General features: G+C 44.5%; 1 protein-coding gene across 1 annotated transcript in view; it reads left to right on the plus strand.

Moving 5' to 3' along the window:
* Positions 1-25,445, plus strand: part of RBPJ (recombination signal binding protein for immunoglobulin kappa J region) — a 138,743-nt gene that overhangs the window by 55,718 nt on the left and 57,580 nt on the right. The window contains exon 2 of the mRNA XM_068267918.1: positions 17,977-18,015. Coding sequence (XP_068124019.1) covers positions 17,977-18,015 — 39 coding nt within the window. The remainder of the gene's footprint in view (positions 1-17,976; positions 18,016-25,445) is intronic.

The raw sequence follows: 25,445 nt of genomic DNA on the forward strand, positions 1-25,445 counted from the left end.
AGCTGCATTTCGAGTTTGACCTTCGTAGATGGATTGGAGGCAGGACAGACGTGCGGTGGCAATGGACTGGAGGCTTCATTGCTTGCTAAGGAATGGCTTCAGGTAGGATGGGCTTTGATTTGGAACCGGGAGAACTTGAGGTTTGTGGTTGTTGCTTTGTGTTGCTCTTATTCTTTGTTCTTAACTTCTCGTAATTGTTTGTTTTAAGCAAGTTTCAGCTGCCAGTCTTTCCTTCCTATTAGCCAGCAGAATAATTAAAGCATACCTGTCATAATAGAAAAGTCAAAGCTCCGTTTTTTTATATAGTTTTTCTTTTTAATTCTGCCAAGTCACTAGCTCATGGGTTGCTTGCGCACCAGTGGTAATTTTTAAAGGGTCTTTGATAGCTGGCTCCTGGGATTATTCCTACTCAGCCTGTAGGCTCTCGTGTTTCAGACCTGAACAGACGAGTGAAGATGGTCTTGCCTCTGGGGTGGTTCTGCTCAGTAAATCCTTGCGGGTGAGTTATTGATGACTTTGATGGGTACGTTTCTAGGGTTAAAGTCTTGTCCATACACTGGATCTTAAAGCTATGGGCAAGCAAACTTTTTCTCTCCTTACCTCACCCACCAGTATCCACTCCATCGTGTACCCACGCCGCCGTCCCTATGCCCCTCCCCATAACAGTATGCATCACTCGGCTGTAGCCAAAGGATGCATCTGTATGAGCTCTTTGCAAGAACTGTTGCTCTAGAGCCTAGGTTCTCAACGTGTGGTACGCGTACCCCAGGGAGTACTTCTAATGGTTCCAGGGGGTACTCAGGCTTGATATACTTAGCCAAGAATAACAAATTTAGAGTTTTAGAAAATAATAAATCGTATTTAACCCCAAACCCAATTTAGTATTTTAGCTAAATAAAAGCAATAGTAAAGGCTTGGAAATAGTTTAGAACCAATTATAATGTACTATGATTAAATATATATTTGTCAAGGGGTACTTGTGATAATGTTTACTATGCTAGGGGGTACTTGGTGAGTACAAGGCTTTAAAAGGGGTACACACCGATAAAATGTTGAGAAACACTGCTCTAGAGCATAGTTCCCCAATGCTGTCCTCAAGGCCAACCAACAGTGCATGTTTTGGAGGAACCGATAAACATTCACAGGTGAGGTAACTAGTGTCTCAGCAGAGCTAATCAAACCCCTCTGGGGACTTCCACAAAACATGCACTGTTGGTGGGCCTTGAGGACAGGGTTGGGGAACACTAACCTCCTTAGCGGTAATCTCGAGTCTTTTTTTAGAGTCTAAAAAGCTTATGAAAAAACTGCATTGCTTTTAGACCCTAAGGCCTCTTTCACAGTGCGACGTTAAAGTCACACGTTAGAAAATGTTTCAACGCAGAGTAACGCACAGCAATACTAAGTCTGTGCGACATTCACAGTGCACACATTGCGTTCGTGTGTAACGTGTAGCGTTATTAGAATGTGCTGCATACTATGCGTTAAGCAATTAATCTGCTGCGTTATTTGTGTTGCACATGCTCAGTGATGTTGTTTTTTTTTTTTTACTGTAACGCATGCACATATACGTACAAAACCTTACATGGAAATGGACATCCTTGTGTAATTAAAGAATTTTGAGGAGTCCAGCAACAAATCAGGGTAAAAAGGGTGTGATGATGCCCTCTTAAGGGACGGTCCACAAGAAGGGGATGGACCCAAAACTGCCTCCTTCGACAAAGAAGACGCATGAAAAATAGCATGCCCATGCCACCAAGCACCATCTCTTCCTCCACATCCATGCTTGATACACCAAACAGCCCACAGTACTAACCCAAACATTTTTTAATTTATAGCCTTCCCTGTGCGACGAAAACGGCGCACCAAGAGACTCATAAAGAAACATGTCATAACACTTAACGCACAATGTCCAAGTTAAAGTCTATATGTGTTGCGTTAGAGCAGCATTGTGCGACCTTAACGTCGCATTGAAACCAATCTAGAAATAATCATAACGTCAGGGAGGCTAAGAGACTAAGTCCAGATTTCTACAGGTGACAGTTCAAGTGGGTATGTATGCACCTTAAAGTAAAGGTCCTAGGGAAAAAAAAAAGATCCACTTACCTGGGGCTTCCTCCAGCCTGTGGCAGCCATCCTGTGCCCTTGCCGCAGCTCCGGAGGCTCCCGGTCTTCTCCGCTGCAGAACCTAACCTCGCCAGGTCGGGTTCCGGGCCGGCTTCTTCTGCACGGTTCTGCGCCTGCGTAGTAACGTCCTGATTAAGTCGGCCGGACCACGTGACCCGCGCGGTGGAGAGCAGAAGAAGCCGACCCAGAACCCAACCTGGTGAGGTCGGGTTCTGCAGTGGAGAAGACCGGGAGCCTCCGGAGCTGTTCATAGGCTCTCACCCAGGACTGAACTTTAACTTAACTTTGCACACAAAAAAATACACACTCATGTGTTGCTATATCAGCATTGCATTTTAATATCAACATCAGAAAGTGCAGTCTCAACACAGTCTGATGTCCATGCTAAAGTGCTGTTGCAATCATCTCAGTGCGTTGTCCAATGTAACTGAATGGGATCGGCAACACATGCGCTGCACGTTCGTAACCCCCAAGCATGCAGCTAATCTAGTCATATTTGTCAGAGACTTGTGATCTGCATGCTTTTTAGGGTCTCTGGCTTATTAAGTATTAGAGGCAGAGGATCAGCAGTGTAGCCAGGCAATGTGCATTGATTATTTAAAAGGAAATAAACGTCACCCTCCATATCCCTCTCGCCTCGGGTACCCTTTAAACAATGCCAATTGCTTGGCTGTCCTTTCTGGCAACAGTAGTCTGAATCACACACATGAAACAGGCATGCGACTTGTGCAATCAGAAATCAGACTTCAGTCAAAAACATCTGATCTGCATATTTTTTTCTGGGTCTATGGCTAGAGGCGGCCACACATTACGTGATTTGGGCAACAGCTTGATCTGTGGTTGAATCTGATCCGAGCAAGATCTGATGGCCGCCATAAACCGCAGGCCTATTCACGATCGATTACATAATTGAATCTTTCAGGAATCAGCTTAGTGATGCCCACTCGCCCCCCTCCCCGGACGCACTCTACGAACTTGAACTTCTTTGCATCTCACTGACTTTCCCTACAGAGGAGTCGAAGGATTTATCTATGGACTCCACTGCCCTGCTGGTCACAAACGTTTCAACAGTAGTCATTCAATAAATAGGGCACATGTATACAGAATCAAATGGAAAGTTTTTTTAAGAACAATACATTTTGATTACTTCCTGTGCAATGTGATAATTAAGTGAGGAAGCTGGAAATGTTTTATCTAAATCAAGCCTATGATTTAGAAACTGTCAAACAATTGTTTGTGTGCTAGGAATACACGGCTTGATTCTGAGCCATTTAGATGGCTCGATAGATAATTTCCGACATGTCCGATCTCCGGCCCGATCGTTTCGCTGCTCGATTCTGCATTGAGGACAATGCAAAAAGATAAGAAAAACGACCAGAAGATAAGAGAATTGCCTGCGGAATCAAGCGGCAAAATCGAGCCGTGTATGCCCAGCATTAGATTGATAGCTTTAAGGAGATTGCATTGATATCGGTGTGTAGCCAGCATATTAGGTCTTCATTAGATTAAAGGTGGCTACACAGCTAACAATTTTTTAAATATCTGTTCAATTTAAGAATTGCAATGAATTTTTCTGACTGATTGTAACATTTAAAAAATCTGACCAATGTACCACACGTATGTTAAATATTTCCCCAATTATGATAACAATGATTGAAAACTCTGACAAAATTGCTAGGGTGTGTATAGCAATACTTTGACCATCTAACACACACCATACAATCTTTAGAAAGATTGAAGAAAAATATCTGGCATTCTAGATCGATAAAAATCGAAAAAAACGGAAAATTTGATCGGATTTCTCAGTCAAATGAAAAAAAAGCTTTCGATTTTTATTTTGGGAGATCCGATCGTTTTTATCGAATTGCCGTAAAATCTGATTATTTTATTGTATCGTGTGTGTGTGTGGCCACCTTAACCACTTGAGGACCGCCCCCAGCCGATGGGCGGCGGCAAAGACCGGGCCCAAACGACCGCAATACGCCCATCGGCGGGGGCGGCTGCGGGAGTGGCTGTGCGGCGATCGCGTCATTCGTGACGCGATCAGCCGCCGGGGACTGGCTCCGCCCACCGCTCGTAGTAACCCGCCGGCCGTTCGGAAGCGCCGGCGGGTTACTAGCACCCGGATCGCCGCATGTAACAAGTATAATAGGCTTTGTAATGTATACAAAGCCTATTATACTGGCTGCCTCCTGCCCTGGTGGTCCCAGTGTCCGAGGGACCACCAGGGCAGGCTGCAGCCACCCTAGTCTGCACCCAAGCACACTGATTTCCCCCTCCCCTGCCCCCTGATCGCCCACAGCACCCCTCAGACCCCCCCCTGCCCACCCCCCAGACCACTGTTTGCACCCAGTCACCCCCCTAATCACCCATCAATCACTCCCTGTCACTATCTGTCAACGCTATTTTATTTTTAAGTCCCTAATCTGCCCCCTACTCCCTCCTGATCACCCCCCCACCCCTCAGATTCTCCCCAGACCCCCCCCCCAGACCCCCCCCCCCCCCGTGTACTGTATGCATCTATCCCCCCTGATCACCTGTCAATCACCTGTCAATCACCCGTCAATCACCCGTCAATCACCCCCTGTCACTGCCACCCATCAATCAGCCCCTAACCTGCCCCTTGCGGGCAATCTGATCACCCACCCACACCAATAGATCGCCCGCAGATCCGACATCAGATCACCTCCCAAATCCATTGTTTACATCTCTTATCTCCTCTAAACACCCACTAATTACCCATCAATCACCCCCTATCACCACCTGTCACTGTTACCCATCAGATTAGACCCTAATCTGCCCCTTGCGGGCACCCAATCACCCGCCCACACGCTCAGATTGCCCTCAGACCCCCCCTTATCAATTCGCCCGTGCAATATTTACATCTGTTATTCCCTGTAATAACCCACTGATCACCTGTCAATCACCCATCAATCACCCCCTGTCACTGCCACCCATCAATCACCCCCTGTCACTGCCACCCATCAAACAGCCCCTAACCTGCCCCTTGCGGGCAATCTGATCACCCACCCACACCAATAGATCGCCCGCAGATCCGACATCAGATCACCTCCCAAATCCATTGTTTACATCTCTTCTCTCCTCTAAACACCCACTAATTACCCATCAATCACCCCCTATCACTACCTGTCACTGTTACCCATCAGATTAGACCCTAATCTGCCCCTTGCGGGCACCCAATCACCCGCCCACACGCTCAGATTGCCCTCAGACCCCCCCTTATCAATTCGCCCGTGCAATATTTACATCTGTTATTCCCTGTAATAACCCACTGATCACCTGTCAATCACCCATCAATCACCCCCTGTCACTGCCACCCATCAATCACCCCCTGTCACTGCCACCCATCAAACAGCCCCTAACCTGCCCCTTGCGGGCAATCTGATCACCCACCCACACCAATAGATCGCCCGCAGATCTTCTCTCCTCTAAACACCCACTAATTACCCATCAATCACCCCCTATCACCACCTGTCACTGTTACCCATCAGATTAGACCCTAATCTGCCCCTTGCGGGCACCCAATCACCCGCCCACACCTCAGAACGCCCTCAGACCCCAGCCCTGATCACCTCGCCAGTGCATTGCTTGCATCTATTTCCCCCCTCTAATCACACCTTGAGACACCCATCAATCACCTCCTGTCACCCCCTAGCACACCTACCCATCAGATCAGGCCCTAATTTGCCCCGTGTGGGCTCCTGATCACTCGGCCAAACCCTCAGATCCCCCTCAGACCCCCTTCCGATCACGTCCCCAGTGCATTTATTGCATCTATTTTCCCCTCTAACCGCCCCCTGAGACACCCATCAATCACCTCCTGTCACCCCCCCTAGCACTCCTATCCATCAGATCAGGCCCAATACATCCTGTCATCTAAGAGGCCACCCTGCTTATGACCGCTTCCACAAAATTTGCCCCCTCATAGACCACCTGTCATCAAAATTTGCAGATGCTTATACCCCTGAACAGTCATTTTGAGAAATTTGGTTTCCAGACTACTCACAGTTTTGGGCCCGTAAAATGCCAGGGCAGTATAGGAACCCCACAAGTGACCCCATTTTAGAAAGAAGACACCCCAAGGTATTCTGTTAGGTGTATGATGAGTTCATAGAATATTTTATTTTTTGTCAAAAGTTAGAGGAAATTGGATTTTTATTGTTTTTTTCACAAAGTGTCATTTTTCACTAACTTGTGACAAAAAATAAAATCTTCTATGAACTCACCATACCCCTAACGGAATACCTTGGGGTGTCTTCTTTCTAAAATGGGGTCACTTGTGGGGTTCCTATACTGCCCTGGCATTTTAGGGGCCCTAAACCGTGAGGAGTAGTCTAGAATCCAAATGCCTCAAAATGACCTGTGAATAGGACGTTAGGCCCCTTAGCGCACCTAGGTTGCAAAAAAGTGTCACACGTGGTATCGTTGTACTCAGAAGAAGTAGTATAATGTGTTTTGCGGTGTATTTTTATACATACCCATGCTGGGTGGGAGAAATCTCTCTGTAAATGGACAATTGTGTGTAAAAAAAATCAAATAATTGTCATTTACAGAGATATTTCTCCCACCCAGCATCTGTATGTGTAAAAATACACCCCAAAACACATTATACTACTTCTCCTGAGTACGGCGGTACCACATGTGTGGCACTTTTTTGCACCCTAAGTGCGCTAAGGGGCCCAAAGTCCAATGAGTACCTTTAGGATTTCACAGGTCATTTTGCGACATTTGGTTTCAAGACTACTCCTCACGGTTTAGGGCCCCTAAAATGCCAGGGCAGTATAGGAACCCCACAAATGACCCCATTTTAGAAAGAAGACACCCCAAGGTATTCCGTTAGGAGTATGGTGAGTTCATAGAAGATTTTATTTTTTGTCACAAGTTAGCGGAAAATGACACTTTGTGAAAAAAAACAATTAACATCAATTTCCGCTAACTTGTGACAAAAAAAAAAAATCTTCTATGAACTCACCATACTCCTAATGGAATACCTTGGGGTGTCTTCTTTCTAAAATGGGGTAATTTGTGGGGTTCCTATACTGTCCTGGCATTTTAGGGGCCCTAAACCGTGAGGAGTAGTCTTGAAACGAAATTTCTCAAAATGACCTGTGAAATCCTAAAGGTACTCATTGGACTTTGGGCCCCTTAGCGCAGTTAGGGTGCAAAAAAGTGCCACACATGTGGTATCGCCGTACTCAGGAGAAGTAGTATAATGTGTTTTGGGGTGTATTTTTCCACATACCCATGCTGAGTGGGAGAAATATCTCTATAAATAGACAATTGTGTGTAAAAAAAATAAAAAATTGTCATTTACGGAGATATTTCTCCCACCCAGCATGGGTATGTGTAAAAATACACCCCAAAACACATTATACTACTTTTCCTGAGTACGGCAATACCACATGTGTGGCACTTTTTTGCAGCCTAACTGCGCTAAGGGGCCCAAAGTCCAATGAGCATCTTTAGGCTTTACAGGGGTGCTTACAATTAGGCACCCCCCAAAATGCCAGGACAGTGAACACACCCCACAAATGACCCCATTTTGGAAAGTAGACACTTCAAGGTATTCAGAGAGGAGCATAGTGAGTCCGTGGCAGATTTCATTTTTTTTTTGTCGCAAGTTAGAAGAAATGGAAACTTTTTTTTTTTGTTGTTGTTGTCACAAAGTGTCATTTTCCGCTAACTTGTGACAAAAAATAAAATCTTCTATGAACTCACCATGCCTCTCACTGAATACTTTGGGATGTCTTCTTTCCAAAATGGGGTCATTTGGGGGGTATTTGTACTATCCTGGAATTTTAGCCCCTCATGAAACCTGACAGGTGCGCAGAAAAGTCAGAGATGCTTGAAAATGGGAAAATTCACTTTTGGCACCATAGTTTGTAAACGCTATAACTTTTACCCAATCCAATAAATATACACTGAATGTTTTTTTTTTTTATCAAAGACATGTAGCAGAATAACTTTCGCGCTCAAATGTATAGGAAATTTTACTTTATTTGAAAAATGTCAGCACAGAAAGTTAAAAAAGTCATTTTTTTGACAAAATTCATGCCTTTTTTGATGAATATAATAAAAATTAAAACTCGCAGCAGCAATCAAATAGCATCAAAAGAAAGCTGTATTAGTGACAAGAAAAGGAGGTAAAATTCATTTAGGTGGTAGGTTGTATGACCGAGCATTAAACCGTGAAAGCTGCAGTGGTCTGAATGGAGAAAAAGGCTCTGGTCCTTAAGGGGCGAAAAGACTGTGGTCCTGAAGTGGTTAAGGGACAGGATTTGGTTTTGTCTTGGTTTCTGGCTAGCGTCTCTAAAGGGAAACGATTGCCGTTAGGCTAAAGTGTAGTGTGAGGTCTGGGTTGGACATGGGCCAATGGGTGCAAGTTGGTGTTGGAACAGGGAAAAAGTCACTTTGGGACTTTCTTTCTTTTCTTTTTTTTTTTTTTTTTTCCCCCCCCATGTTGATTACTTAATGGCGCAGATATTTCAGCACCAGAATAGTGCACAAATTAGAGTTCAAAATACTAAAGCTTCACTAGAGCGATGTACTTGTGAGCAGTGACGTGAATTGATGTTCCCTGCAGACACTGTCCATTATTTTTGAGGTATAAAAATAAACTTAGCAAATTCTCGCCTTGATTTAGCTAAATATTCTGCTTCTCAATTCTGGCTACTTTTACAGGTAGTTATGTTCCGTAGCTAGCGGCCCATTGATATTAGCTGAGGTGCAGACTGCTCTGCACTGCCTCCACCTCACCATGGCTTGCCATTACCCTTCATGCGCATGGCACCCACTCACCAGTAGCAGTATAACACTGTAAACAAAAAAAGATTAAAAAGTGGCTAGTAGCATTTTGATGTGCTGCTCCATGTGCTTGTGCTTTGTATACCATCACGGGCAATATGTGAACTGCACTGACTTTTTTTTTTTTTTTTTTTAAACAATTGTTGCATTTTTAATTGGGACTGGAGTCTATAAATTTAAATTACCTGTTATTTTAGTTATATATACAGGTTGGCCCGGTTAGCGAATTAGATAGGGGACTATAGGTTTGTTCTTAACCTTAATCTGTTAAGTCAGAACACTATGCAATCTCTGTACCTCATCTATGCCCCCCTGTGCCTCCTGTGTCACCCCTGTAGCTGCTTATCTACAAGTTCAAAAGCCATTTTTCTTTAAATCTTTTAAAATGAATTTTCTCAAAAAGCAAAAACTTTTGATTTTTTTTCCACTTATTCCCACAGAATCCATGCCGTTCGTATCGACAGGTCGTTTGCAAGTCGAGCATTCATAAGTTGGGGACTACCTGTACATACCCTCTTTCATTGAAAATAAGCTGTAGGATTTTTCATGGTGCTCAGTGTATAAGCACTACTCCCAAAAAAAACAAAACCCTAGTTTGCCAGTCTGCTTGCACCCATTGAGAAAGAACACTGTTGTTCGAAACAATGCTGCCTGCCTGGGTAATACTTGGCGGGGTTTGCCCCTTCATCATGCTGTGTTGCACTATCTAAAATGCTTCATGCCATTTGCATTTGATTATCCTAAGGACTTTTTACATGCAGTGTGCCCACAAATGGATATTTGACTCAGATTGCCCATATACGCTGCATCTCTATAGGCATAGAGGTTCAGATTTTCTCCTGATCTTTGCATATGTTTGTATTTAAATGTGGACATTGCTGTATTTATGAACCTTATACTGTATTTTATACACGATTTTGATTGTATAGTCCATCTGACTGATTGTGTCGCCGTGTTATATCTTTTGTACAACCTAATCCCTTTTTGCAACCAAAATTGCATGGTATGCGTATCTTATTGTATACATTTGTTCAGAACTCCACCTGCTGGTTTTACTGTGAGGTTTAGTAAGAACAAGTCGTGTTTTGCTTCATTGCTAGAATGCTAGAATCTGAGTATCAAAGGTGCTAAATACACTACATGTGTGCTTCAAAATGGCAAAGGATTTGTTTTCCTCCAGGCGAAATTTTCACCCTTGTGGTGGAAAACAGGCAAATTTTGAAAAAGGTCTTTTGAGTAGACTGTAGCTTGTTTTCTGTTCAAGAAACCTCTTCATTTTCAGCCGTGATTCGCAACTTTGCCTCTGATAAGGCTGTTGCAGAAGCTGTATGCTGGTAACTTGAAGCATGACATCCTGTGGTTACCCCCAACTAAGGTGCACTGTTTTCATGGTTGCCTTTATTTCACCGATGAGAGGAAGCACTGTTATGAGCGTAGCACTTTGTCTGTTTATGTAAATATTTATTTACAAGTACAGTTGTGGCCTCACCACCTGAAATGCCTCTATTTGAGGGGTGGTAGCCCTTGCAGCGTACATCAGCATGGAAATGTAAAGACCGTTGGTATACACAAAGGACAATTGACCTGAGATGGATATGGAGGCTGACCTATTTATTGCCTTTTAAACCATGAAAATTGCCCGGCAGCCCTGTTGATCCTCTGCCTCTAATACTTTGTCATAGACCCTGAACATGCATGCAGATCAGATGTGTGACTAAAGGTGGCCACTAATGGTCCAATTTCTAACGAAAAATCGTTTGAGTGATCAGAAATTCTGATCGGACGAAAAATCGTTCACTGCACCATCAACTAACCAATCTTTGCTTGCGATCTATCACGACCAACAAGAACATCCAATTTTTGGTTCGACAAAAATTCAATCTGATTGTTTTTATAATCGTTCATTATCAATTGTGCCCATCCACTGAGATTATTTACAACCAACCCGATCAGAATTTCTGATCGCTCGAACGATTTTTTCGCTACAAATTGGACCGTTAGTGGCCAGCTTAAGGGCTGGGGCCCACTATGTGCGCTTTTGCAGCACCTGCCGATCGGCAAATTGCTTTCCCAGTGGACCCCGATGGGGGTGGTCCCTTTAGCAGCATTGGGATTGCTTCCTCAAGGAGCCTGTAGTGCGTCCAAGCCCTTGAAAGGGATCCGAGGTGTTGATTTTCCGGGTCAGTAGTGTCTGAACCACACACCTGAAACAAGCATGTAGCTAATCTTGTCAAATGTTTGTCAGAAACATCTGTTCTGCATGCTTGTTCAGTGTCTATGCCTAAAAGTATTATAGACAGTGGGTCAGCAGGAAAGCCAGGCAAAGTGCATTGTTCAAAAGTAAATGTCAGCCTCCATATGTCTCTCACCTCGAGGTCCATTATTATTATTATTATTATTATTATTTTTATTGATTTATAAAGCGCCAACATATTCCGTGGCGCTGTTCCCTTTGGTTTGACTACATTTGCCGCATGCTTGTTTTAGGTGTGTGACTCAGATATTACTGATGCATGAAAGATCAACAGGATGCCAGGCAACCGGTAATGTTTAAAAGGAAATCAATATGGCAGCCTTCTCAGTTTAGGTGTCCTTTAACTTAAAGCGGATCCGAGATGAAAAACTAACTATAACAAGTAACTTGTCTATATATCTTATCTAAAGTTTAGAATCAGAATCTTTATTTTCGCCAAGCACCACGGGGTCGTGCCCGGAATTGGGTTTGGCACGTACAGGGGTACTGATACATGAAATAGTTACACTTACAGTTACAGGACATGCAGTAGGAACAGAACATTATATAGTATTTATACAAAAGGAGACAATGGCCTCAATTCACTAAGATCATGCTGGAGATAAGGCAAGAGAAAACTTACCTCCACACAGTGAGAGAGTTATCTTATCTCTTCATTCCTTAAGTTACCTCCTCTGTAGTTAATTTACCTCCTCTGTAGTTAATTTACCTCCTCTGTAGTTATGTTACTTCCTCTGTAGTTATGTTCACACAGAGTTAATTAACAGCCTGTCTTTAACTCTGGAGTTATTTTAAGGATTGAAGAGTTAACTTAGACAGGAGAGTAAGTAACTTTAGGTTTGCCTGAGGTAAAATGTTTCCTGAATACTACATGCCTTATCACCATGGTAACAACTCTAGAAACGTTATTAAAAACAGGAGATAAGCTTAGTGAATTGAGGCCAAAGTGGCATAAGTACCACACAAAAACCCAGCAAAATAATACTTAACCTGGAGCATCGTCTATGTGCAGAGTGCCTCAGTGCGGGCATGATATTTGGGGTGGGGAAGGGCATTTCCATGGAGAGAGTTCAGAAGGTTGACAGCCGAGGGAAAGAAACTGTTCTTATGTCTTGAGGTCCTGGTGAAGATGGATCGGAACCAGGGCCTTCGTCTCGAGGGAAGCTGACTAAAGAAGCGGTAGCCTGAGTGTGAGGGGTCGTTGGTGATCTTTAAAGCTCTGGAGTTCAACCTAGAGTGGTAGAGGAGGTCTAGAGTGGGAAGGGATCTCCCGATGATCTTCTCCGCTGATCTAATGACCCTCTGCAGTTTGAGCCTGTCGCTGGCGGAGGAGCTGGCGTACCACACCAGGATGGACGAGCATAGACTTAGATAGTTTACACAGCAAATCTAGCTGCAAACAGCTTTAATAGAGTATGATTCTTTCTTCCTGTAATACAATGACAGCAGCCATGTTGTTTGTAAACATTACACAGAGGCAGGCTTATCTGCATCTTGAGCAAAAAACCTAATCCCCTCTGCCTCTGAAATCTCTGGCTAGTTATACCTCCCCCTCCTCCTGCCCAGACTGAGCTCCCATGAGCCCTTGCTACTGTCTGAAAGTGCCTTGGCTCTCTGAAAACCTGTGGGTGTGGTTTCTTTAGTTTATAGGGAATTGGAGTATTAAAACACAAACAAAAAAAGTATTTGGCTTGAGGAATGCCCTATAAACAATAAGAAAGGAACACAATTCTGCAATGAGTAGAAGTTCATCTCAGATTCACTTTAAATGTTTTACTGGCATGCCCATTTTCACTGACATTGAGCTGACTATCTAGCTGGGGCAGCTTACCCTCAATGGGAGGCTTAATTGGTTGGATATGATGCCTTACTGGTGTAAATGAATATTTGAATTGACTGAGTTCAGGCAGTGCCCTACTTACACACAACTCGAGCCACAATTTTTCATACCAACAAAGTGGTCTCCATGTTTAAAATGTACTATACTGTTTTTGTTCTTCTTTTTGTTGCTACATGTTACAGTATTGTAACATAAACGCTTGCAAGTAGTTTAAAACTGCTTAAACGCACATTGAAAACCACCAACAAAACATTGTTAATGCTATATGTCCAAATCCAGAGTTGTCGGAAAGAAAATAATTTAATTCGTGTTCCACCATGTTTAACATGACTTACAAACAAATTCAACCTACAACGTCCCGGAACATAACCTGCTTGTAAGTAGGGGACCACCTTCACTTTGAATAGTTCATGTCACAGACTGTCCCTCAGGCCCCATTCACAGTGTGGCAGTGTAACAGCCGCTTCAGAATGCAGCTTACTGCAGTGCACCACCGATACGGCGTTCACAGTAAGGCAGAGGCGTTGTGATATAATAGTATTTAGCATGGTAATGCGCTAAATGCTTTTTCCCTTGTTAAAGGACAAGTGACCTGCATGCAGTGCGCTACCTCAAACTGCGTGTTAGTGAAGCATACTTTTCATTGAACTGCTCTACTAACTGTGTGCGACACAACACATGGGTAACATGTCGGGCCGGTTTCCCGATCCGTTGCTTTCCTGTTTCAGGGAACACAAGTCGCTGTAAATGTGGCCTCAAAGGAGCTTATAAGGTTTCTGTGCTTTCACTAAACCAGGATTGCTTTTGGTGCTTGAAAACATGATTTCTTGGCTTTAGAATGTTTTTGGTGTTTGAATTATTACTGAAGGTAATGACCTCATGCATTCGAAAGAGAGAAAAGTTGAATACATCCTGTCCTTGGGCACAGAAACGTCACCAGTTTAAAAGCGAACTACTTTCAGTCCTTGAATTAGAAACAGCGCTTGAAAGGGTCTTCAGGATGAAACACTGGCCCTGACCGAGGGGATGCATGAGTGCTTGAAAGGGTGTTCAGGATAAAACACTGGCCCTGACTGAGGGAATGCAATAGTGCTTGAAAGGGTCTTGAGGATGAATCACTGGCCCTGACCGAGGGGATGCATGAATGCTTGAAAGGGTCTTCAGGATGAATCACTGACCCTGACCGAGGGGGATGCATGAGTGCTTGAAAGAGTCTTCAGGATGAATCACTGGCCCTGACCGAGGGGGATGCATGAGTGCTTGAAAGGGTCTTCAGGATGAAACACTGGCCCTGACCGAGGGGGATGCATGGAAAGGGCTCCCTAGCATTTCTGGTAAACCACTGTGGGAAGATGCAGTAATGGCTGAGCCATGCTATTATGATAGCGGTGGGTGTATCTCTCTAGTCTGTGCAGTGCTGATGGATTTTATTACCATGTATGTGTTACGGCCAGAGCGGGTACTGGCAAGAAGCAATGTCTGCAGTGTTCTCGTTCTGCTTCCCTGCTGCAAGGAATGACTCTGGGTGTGAGGTGAAGGGGGGGAGGGGGTGAAACGTGTGTCCCAGGCTGCCAGAACTCATTAGGAGGGGGGCGGAGGGAGGAGCTAGAGCTGGGAACAGAAGGAGCTGGCAGGATTCAATCCGTTTTGCGCATTGGCCGCAGTGAGATGGCCACTTCTACTTCTAGTTTTGCCCGTCCAGAACCCAAAGTGGCCAGACTTTGGGTTCTGGACGTAACGTATAAATAAATCATTGGCTTTCAGAGCCAGTGTGAAGGATAGCTGCAAGTGACAGACCATACAAGACACATGTAATTTCCACCCAGTTAAGAAGAAAGGAAATGATTATAGGGTAGTGAAAATAAAAATAACTTTCTAAAAGCTTCCCTTTTGTGTTTCAAAGAAGAGCTTTTCTTCATGTATTTGATATGTTTGAAGGAAATCCGCATGTGACAGTAGCTGGCTTACTCTGTAAAATGGCCCAGTTACAGTGAAGAAGGAAGGAATCGCATGCACAGAAAAAATGGACAACTGACCTGAAATGGATATGGAGGCTGCCATATTTATTTCCTTTTAAATTATGCAGATTGCCTGGCAGTCCTACTGATCTTTTGCTAGTTCTAGCACTACAGGTGCATTTGCACTAAAGACCTTTTTACACTATGCATGATTCAATCAGAAAATCTGATCGCTGACGCTTAGCATATCAGTACAGCACTGCGATAGAAGGTTCTGGATAGTCAAGACTAGAGGCTTTCTCCATTCTTGAGCCCACAGATTCAGAACTGGGACTTTCAGTAGCCAAGGGCTTGTTTGTTTCTCTTGTGGCCATACTTTCTTCCGTGTATGAGAGAGTCCGTACTACACATACGCGAGTAAGGTCAGTGTCTGACCAATAGCACAACGATGCTTACGCGGCTTCCTGCTATTGGGCATGTTTGCATCATACTCACCAAGCAGAGTACGGCTGCGCTTGTACACAGGCAGGAGTGTGGCCGGCAGTAGATCAACTTCACCCCCCCCCCCCCCCACGTTTGACCTGCCTTTGCAACACCAAGAATAACAAGGTGGGGTGGTTTATTTATTACTGCTTTAGATGCATTTACCTACTTCTGTAACCCTCAGATAAAATCATAGCAATAAAATCGAAAATCAGTTTTAACCACACCATATCAGAACTTTCTACTAACTGTTATTGAACGCAATATGTACAAGTGTATGTGTGACGTGCATTGTAGAAAGCAGTATCTAGCCTTTGAATGGGAACTCGTGGAACATTATGGCCTCGATTCATAAAGCATTCCCGCATGTGGAAATGCTGAAAACAGCTGACTTTACCGAGCACATAGCAAAATGTGTATTCATAAAGGCTGTTTCCGCATGAAAAGCCAACATTCCTGAGCAGAGCGATAAATCACCGCCTTGTGCGGTGATTATCTTAACAAAAGTAACAAAATGTCCATTCATAAAAATTAGAGGAAGCGGTATGCGGATGGGGATTACCGCTACCTCGGACGTGGCGAGAAGCGTGCGGAATACCTTGCAGTGAATGGGACAGACCTCCCAAGCAGCAGCAGAGAGAGCAGCGCACTGAGGAACTCGGCCAACTCCTGTGTTTCCGCAAGGCTCCCGACAGCCTACCGCCGGCCTACAGCGGGAAATCTCCGCTCTGCTATCGCAACTGGCAACATTTTATGAATGACCACTCAGAAGTCTGAAATACCGAGCGCGGAGTTTCCCTGCACTGATTTACTTCACCGAACACACTTTTATGCATCGAGGCCTATGAAGTCATAAATGGACTTTTTGAATTTGGTATCTTAAATGGAAAATTCCATTTCCATTATAAAATTGCCATGAACATGGATAAAGTGTACATGGGGGGACCTGAAGAGATAGACTTACCGTATGTACAGTTCCAAGCATACAAATAAGTAGGCTGAGTTATTTTTCTGCCTGAAAGAGATAGGGCCTGCTCACACAGGACATCTCGCTTAGCCAGGGCTAAATGCTTTTCTGCAGACAAGCATTTGGCATCAGTTCCTGTCGTCTGGTTGTCGGATCAGGTTTTGAGCTACCGGGGGACACACTCTAGCGGCAAACACAGCCGACCGAAAGAAACAACAAAATCAAGTGCAGCATTTAAGGGAACAGAGGGAAGAGTTTGTACCATCATTAACAAAAAAGTGTTTCCATTCATTTGAATGGACCGCACCAAACACTGCAACAGCCATGTGTGAACCTGCCCTTAAATTTGCATTCACAATAGAATTATTTGCGTCTCATTGACCATCTCTGCTAACCAGGCAGAAGAGACCTGAATGTATGGGAAGGCTGTAATAGATACGGGTATGGCTGCAGGCAAACACAGCTATACAAAAGTTTTTTAACTTTGAGTTTAGTTTTAAAAAGTAATGCTTATACATTGCACAAATTGCAGAGATGGCGTTGAGAATCTGCCTTGCTTCATTGTGGAGTTAGATTTGATGGCCTCCATAAAATAGCAATGGAGATTTGAGCCTGGTACACACTTTCAACTTTTATTGGCCAACCACTGACCAATTTTACAACTTCCATGTAGTATCTGCTCATAGTAGTCAAAATCTGTTGACAGATATATTCCGGCGTATAAGATGACCCCCCCCAACTTTTCCAGTTAAAATATAGAGTTTGGGATATACTCGCCGTATAAGACTACCTCTCTTCCAATGCACACCAAATAAAAAAAAATAAAAATAAAAATCATATACTGGTGATATGTATGAACAGATACTGGTGCTGTACTGTATGTGGTACCCAGTATATAACAGTATACAGGCGATTGACTGGTTGGATTGGTCAACTCTCCCTCTCCCTAAGTGGATTGGTCACCTTTCCTTGTCTCACTGTTTATCAGAGCGGTATGGAAGAATAGATTGCCCTGTGCACATAAAACACGCCTCTTTCACCCTTCTGGCTCACCCTTGTATCCTATTTTCCTCCTTCTCTGCCTCTCAGATCGTACACATGTGCGCCTGCGCCGCTTCACTACAGTCCTCAGCAGTGAGATCTGAGAGTGGGTAACAGGATAGGGCTTATCACCAGGCATCAATGACACCCGGCGTATAAGACGACCCCTGACTTTTCAGAAGACTTTCAAAGGTTATAAAGTAGTCTTATATGCCAGAATATACAGTACATAGAAGTGATAAAATTGACCAATCATTGGATATGCTCTGTACCAGTACTGTACGTATGACATGGATGTGGTGGCAGGCCGATGCTCTTAATCAGCACTGTAGTTTTGGGTTTGCGTTCCGTTTACAAGGAAATACTGAAAAGCCAATGAGTGGCATTTGCGTTGTTAATGGGAGGTATGAGAGTTTTTCATGCATATGTATTAAATGATTCTCAGTTTCTCACTGTTGATGGATGTTTTTCTGTTTGTTTGCAGGAAGTTTGGGGAGCGGCCTCAACCCAAACGCCTCACAAGGTAAGGTGCAAACTGCTTCCTATTAGTCCAGGAAAGGGCATGAAGTTTTCAGAACACACTGAAGCGAGACTCTTGGCTCTGTGATAAGATCACAGGTGGTGAGGGCTAGTGATGAGTGTGCATGTGAATTTTCAGGTTTGGCTTTCACACTTTGGTGCGCACAGCATCCCGCCCAGGTCTTCCTGCTCCTAGAGCTGGTTTAGAAATCAGTAGCCAGGCTGTCGCTGTAAGCAAAGCTTATGTGTCATGAAACCACAGCTGAAGAGAGCGCATAACAGATAGATCATGTATGTGTAGTAGTCACAAGTTATCACTACAAGCGTGAAAAATGTGCACATTTTGTTAAAAATGTTATACAAACTTTTGGATGTGGCTAGTTTTAAATGATATATGTGTACGTTTTCTAGTAAAATGTGTGCAGCAGTGCGTTGTGCGCTGCATCGTAGAAAGTGTTGAAGAATTCATTTAAAATGATGGGTCCGTTCTACACTGTGCACTGCTGCATGCTTTAGAAAAGGGTAGGGAACCTATGGCTCGGGAGCCAGATGTGGCCCTTTTGATGACTGCATCTGGCTCACAGACAAATCAGTAGGCGTTGATTTCACTAAGCTACACTGCTCAAGCAGCGCAGCTTACTGTGGCAGTGCAAGTAACATTTTCAAAGTAGTGCACATGCACTACTAACATACTCGCTCTGCCCCAAAACGAACGGCGGCTCCAATTGTCCCACTCTGGACCCTGTCAGGTCCAGTGACTTAGTAGAACTAGATCCCCGCACTTTGATTGGCCCGATAGACTGCCTGCCACTTGACAGGCAGCCTATTGGGCCGAAGTTTGGGGATCTCTTCCCACAAAGTGAATCAATCCCTCAAGTCAGCTAGCTAATTGTACAAGCTGTTAGTCGGTATTTCTCCTGTCTGGCTCTCTGGGAAATTGCTGATGTTGCTGAAACCCATGAGAAGCTGAAGACGTGTCTGACCCTTCCGCTGCCCGGAGTATCAACTGTATACACATCACCATGGCAACAGGGATGTGAGCCCTACTGTCCCAGTTTGAAACATATTGTATGGCTCTCACAGAATTACAATTTAAAATATGTGGCATTTATGGCTCTCTCAGACAAAAAGGTTCCTGACCCCTGCTTTAGCATGTATAGTGTGAAAGGAGCCTAAGCCATTAGTATGGTCTTATTTTTGTAGACTAAAGGCCCAAACCCACGCTGGTTTGAAATCATCCGTGGTAGACAGTAACGACTGCCATGGCCGACAATCGGGCTGTCAGATCAGCTGGTGTACAGAAGTGCAAAGATGATCACTAAAGATCCAGCATGTCTGATCTATAGCAATGCCTAATACCTGATTGTATTGTTCTCGCCACTCCTCTTGTTTCCCGGAAGCCGCTCATGCTCATTGTCTCCCTGTCTCCCGCATAGCAACATCGACACCGTCAGCCAGAGACTGATGACCCACATGTACAGTGTTGTGGCTGCTTTGTTGCTCAGCAGAGAACAGTATCCGGTATGGGCAACAGAGCTCGGCTACATCTGCCCCCGAGGGTATGTAGCTTAAAGCAGACCTGAACTCAAAACTTCCTTTTTGCTCTAAAATTTAAGAAACAGCATAATCTTTAAAGAAAAACATTTTTGTTACAGCTGATACAAATCTGCAGTATTTCTGATTTCATGGGAGCAGACATAGGGTGATGGTAGTCATACATATAGTGATTCTCATTCAATCGACAAAGTGATTGAATTTATTGTGCTTTCAAGTTCAGTATGGTTGAACGAAAGTCAATCGACTAGTGGCTCACTCACTACAAGCGGTATCCTATGCAATTCACCTTCGCTAACCAATCTTACTGATGTCTCCATCCAGGGGTGTAACTAGAAATCACTGGCCCCCTGCAAAACTTTGGATAGGGCCCTCTCCCGCCAAACCTCAAACCTGCTGAGAACAGAAAGCTTTTTCTCTCTGTGCCCAGACTCCTCAAGCATCACTTCAGGACACAGCACTTGGGGAGGGGTAAAAAAGGCTGGGGGTAGAAAAGAGCTGAACACTGAATAGGTACTGTCTACAAATCTTGGTCTGCAAAACTGTGTATGATTCCTTATCAATGGCTGAGCAGATGCAGTCATTAGAACAATTGTGCAGAGAGCAGAAAGCTTTTCCTCTCCATGCCCTTAGTTGTCAGTCTCTCAGGACAGGGCCCCTGTGGCCTCCCTGCGGCTGCATCACTTGCAGGCTCTATTGTTATGCCCCTATCTCCATCCATGCTCTGAATGCAAAATATCAATCCAGAATTGATTGAATGACATGTGAACTGTAGCTGATTCCTGTGCGATCGACCGATAGCTTCCATCCTGCTTGATTGATTTTAAGCTGGTCGATTCGACATATCAGCCACTTTTCATTAATTGGGTATACTGGAACACCCTCTATTCTAATCTCAGTTTTGAAAAATGATCAAATCATGGTCGATCATACAGCCAAAATTGCTATATGCATCGCCACCTTTACCATCCTGTGCTGAGGCAGCCAGCTAACACAGGTGAGAGATCAAATTACAACTTGTGATTAGTCACAGATGAAGGGGAATTAGACAAGCTAAACTCTCTAAATACACACAGAATGCAATTCTATATGTTTTCCTTCTGTCTTGTGCAAGAGTTCAGGTCCACTTTAACGTGGACCTGAACTCAGAAGTCCTCTGTGCTCTAAAAGATACACCACAGCATAATAACCTTTAAACAAAAAACATTTCTTTATTACAGCTGATACTTCCTGATTCATGGAAGCAGAAATATTGTTAACCTGTGCTTTCAAATGGGCTTATCTGCTATCTCTGCCATAGGCAGTCGTGACACAGGGGAGAGCTCAAATTACAACTTGTGATTAGACACAAATGAGTGGGAATTACAGGCTAAACTCTCTAAACACATACAGGGTGCATTTCTCTGTTTTCCTTCTGTCCTGTGCAAGAGTTCAGAGCCACTTTCAAACCTGCACAAAGGGAATAACTCAAACCTACATGACATACAAGCACTGGTGCACATGACAGGTGGGGGCCCCGGGCTTTGTCACCACTCGGGACTCCCAACACCCCGCATGCAACACCAAAGGAGAGCACAGGCGAGCCCCAGTGCTAAACCTGCACCACATAGAAAGGGTGCCCAGCAAAAATGGACTTTTCTTACTAGGCAATACTGCCAACTGGAAGACAAACTAACTAGGATTCAAAATTGTAACATGCAAATGCAGCATTGTTAGTGTCCAATAGCTCAGGTCACAACAGCCCTTTGTGTTCCACTGTGACTACTGTGTGCTGGATTCATTGTATGTTCAAGCACTGTCCAGCTTGCTGAACAATGACCACTGTAGGCCCTTCACAGTAATGCCATACTATGCATAATGTAGGACGGTAGTGGGCCTTTCAACCTGCTCTTTTAGTATAATAGGCTTCTGTTGACGCAACGTCTTTGGCATTGAAGTATTGCATAGGTCTCCATGTTAGCTTCTGCAAGATTTCACTAGACCTGCAATAGTGTTGAGTTGAGCAAGGAACATAATGTATAGCAGTGTCTACAATGATCATTCCTGAACAATCTCTTAAAATGATCACAAATTGTTATTTTGGATGACTGTTCTCTAACCCCACCACTCTGTTAAATTGGACCTGAACTCAGGACTTCCTCTCTGCTCTAAAAGATAAGCAACAGCATAATAACATTGAAAGTAAAACATTTCTTTGCTACAGCTGATATAAATCTGCAGTGTGTCTACTTCCTGCTTTCATGGAAGCAGACATCGTGTTAAAGGGGAACTGAAATAAGAGGTATACGGAGGCTGGCATATTTATTTCCTTTTAATCAGTACCAGTTGCCTGGCAACCCTGCTGATCCTCTGCCTCTAATACTATTAGCCATAGCCCCTGAACAAGCATGCAGCAGATCAGGTGTTTCAGACTTTAAAGTCAGATCTGACAAGACTAGCTGCATGCTTGTTTCTGGTGTTATTCAGATACTACTGCAGAGAAATAGACCAGCAGGGCTGCCAGGCAACTGGTATTGATTAAAAGGAAATAAATATGACAGCCTCCGTATACCTCTTACTTCAGTTCCCCTTTAACATCCTGTGTTTACAAATTAGCTGCTCTGCTGAGAGATCAAAGTACAGTGGTGATTAGTCACAGATGAGGGGGAATCAGACAGGCTAAACTCTCTAAATACATACAAGGTGCATTTCTCTGTTTTCCTTCTGTCCTGTGCAAGAGTTCAGGTCCACTTTAAATGCCTTCTCCACTGTTGCATACGTGTGGAAATGCGTCAACTAGAAATTGTAATCCATACATGAATCATGAGACTGCAGTGGCTAGTTTAGTCTGTGTTGGAATGCCAGTATTATCCTGTTCTTTGCGTTTTCCCAGTTATCCCTTCAGGGCATGTGGTGAGACTAGACTTCTTCCCGAGAGTGGGGAAACCCTCTATAAATGAATCCTAGCTGGTTCATTCCTTGATACTGTGGTTTCCAGTATCCAGGGCATGCCAGTTTCTTGCCTGGATGTTTATTTAAGCTAGTTACACACCATGTAATGTTTGGTAGAAGTCAATAATACCTGTAAGGAAGATGCCACGTCACCTTTTACCAGATTTCAGGTTCACACTGCTTATGTTTTGCTGCAATCCTTAAAGGGACACTTAAGCCAGGAACAAAAAAATAAATTTTGCTTGCCTGGGGCTTCTACCAGCCCCCTCCAGCCGTCCCGTGCCCTCGCAGTCACACACGGAGCCTCCGGTCCAACGCCACAAGCTAGTTTTGTTTTTGCTGATAGGGAGTCGGCTGGCTTTCTGCGCCTGCGCAGGCCTGGCCACTCGTATCCTTCATGTTCCCATACTCAATAGCGTCCTGCACAGGGGCAGGACGCTATTGCAGATTGGAACGCGGAAAAAATACGCGTGGGCGGGTTTGTCAGCAAAAACGAAACTAGCTGGCAGCGTGGGACCGGAGGCTCTGTGAGTGACTGTGAGGGCACAGGACGGCTGGAGGGGGCTGTTAGAAGCACCAGGAAAGTAAAACGGATTTTATTCCTGGACTTAAAGGGAACCTAAACTGAGGGGGATATGGATTTTTCCTTTTAAACAATACCAGTTGCCAGACAGTCCTGCTGATCTCTTTAGCTGTAGTAGTGGCTGAATCACACACCTGAAACAAGCATGCAGCTAATCCAGTCTGACTTCAGTCAGAGCACCTGACCTGCATGCTTGTTCAAGGGCTGTAGCTGAAAGTATTCGAGACACAGGATCAGCAGGAGAGTCAGGCAACTGGTAGTATTTTAAAAGGAAAAATCCATATCCTTCTCACTTTAGGTTCCCTTTAAAGAGAAACTGTGACCAAGACTTAAACTTCAACCCATACAGTAGCTGGTACCCCCCTTTTACATGAGAAATCTATTCATTTTCACAAACAGACCATCAGGGGGCGCTATATGGCTGATATTGTGGTGAAACCCCTCCCATAGGAAACTGAGGACCATGGTCCTGGCAGTTTCCTGTCTGTGAACCTTGTTGCATTGTGGGAAATAGCTGTTTACAACTGCCAAAAAAAGCAAGCAGCATCTCCTTCCTGTGACATCACCTGCCATCAGTAAAAATGTCACCATGTGATAAATGTCAGAATGTAAATCAGGGAGATTTACAATGAGCAAACACTGACTAAATCATTTTATAGATAACTATTGTAAAAATGAAGCACTTTTTTATTACATTATTTTCACTGGAGTTCCTCTTTAAGTGTCCCTTTAAACTCATTGGATTCATTCACTGTTTTAGATAGTGATTATGTCAAAAATAAGTGCGGATAAGGACTAGACTTCTTATCACCTGTTTTACCCAGTTAATGAGACCTATTCACGTTAGAATGGTGCTTTTTGTGCACAACATGTCTAAAGGTGCGTACACACGCCGGACTGGAGGCAACAACGGGTCCGCCGTTACCTCCCGCTGGGTGGGCGTGCCAACGACAGTCCGGCGTGTGTACTCACTGTCGGTGGACTGATACGGCTGCTTCTGAGCGATCTGCCCGGCGGATCGCTCAGAAGCAGCCGTATCAGTCCGCCGATAGTGCGTACACACACCGGACTGTCGTTGGCACGCCCACCCAGTGGGAGGTAACGACAGACCCGTCGTTGCCTCCAGTCCGGCGTGTGTACGCACCTTAAGGCTTGGTTCCCATCTATAGACTGATCACATGCAGCCAGCAGGAGTGGACTGTGTAGTGTCCGCTGAGGTTGGGCTGCAGCCCGGGGCAGATGCGTTATTCCCATAGGCTATGTGGGGAATGCATCCGTCTGTCTCATATACGAGTAGGCTATATACCAGGCATGGGCAAACTTGGCCCTCCAGCTGTTAAGGAACTACAAGTCCCACAATGCATTTACCTTTGTGGCTGTAAGACTCCTGCAATCCATTGTGGGACTTGTAGTTCCTTAACAGCTGGAGGTCCAAGTTTGCCCATGCCTGCTATATACATTAGGCTAAAATTATTTTCTTGGGTGTTTTAAAAGCTAGCACGGTAGATTTTGGTCTTATTCTCACCAGGCCTTCTCGTGAGCACTGAATCTGATCAGCTGTGTTATGAATGTATCATAGTCTGTGAAGTGAAGATCATATTTTAAAACTGCTGAACCTTTCATGGCTTCTTGTTTAGCCAGTCTCTCAGTAGGGAACCAGGATTCTTCCTTTACTACTCAAGGGAGCCTGCTAAAATGCATACTGACTTTTATGGCTGAAGTAGTAAAGCTACATAAGCACGCTAGACAGAACTCGGACAAGGCAGGCGGTTGGAGCCATCATGGCTGAGAATCCAGCACGTGTACAGGTGTCCCCTGAGATCATTTAAAGAACCAGCATGCTGGGCCTTTAAAGGACAACTGTAGCGACAGGGATATGGAGGCTGCCATATTTATTTTCCATTAAAGGATACATCCGAGCAAAAAAAAAATAAAAAAAAATTACCTGGATCTTCCTCCAGCCCGTGTCAACCCATCTGTCCCTCGCTGTGACTCCGGGTGTCCTCCGATCCCTTCCGTTGCAGATGCCAACCTCGCCAGTTCTGCATCTACTGTGCGAGCACGCTCCTGTAGCTAGCCCAGAAAGCTTCAGGCTACGCGAGCGCCATGCTGACCTAGAGAGGTCAGCATCTGCAAAGGAGGGGATCGGGGACATCGGAGCTGCGGCATGGGAGCTAGAGGAAGCCCCAGGTAAGTAGATCATTTTTTTTTCGGACGTATCCTTTAACCACTTAAATACTAGTGGTCTCTGCCCGTTTAAGGACCAGAGACCGCTGGTACAGAAACAATCTTGACAAATCGCCGCACATAACTGCTATCACCGCCGCACATTAGGAACCTGGGCCACCCTCTCTGCCGTCTCTATG

Source organism: Hyperolius riggenbachi, chromosome 1, assembly GCF_040937935.1.
Source record: "Hyperolius riggenbachi isolate aHypRig1 chromosome 1, aHypRig1.pri, whole genome shotgun sequence".
Taxonomy (NCBI): domain Eukaryota; kingdom Metazoa; phylum Chordata; class Amphibia; order Anura; family Hyperoliidae; genus Hyperolius; species Hyperolius riggenbachi.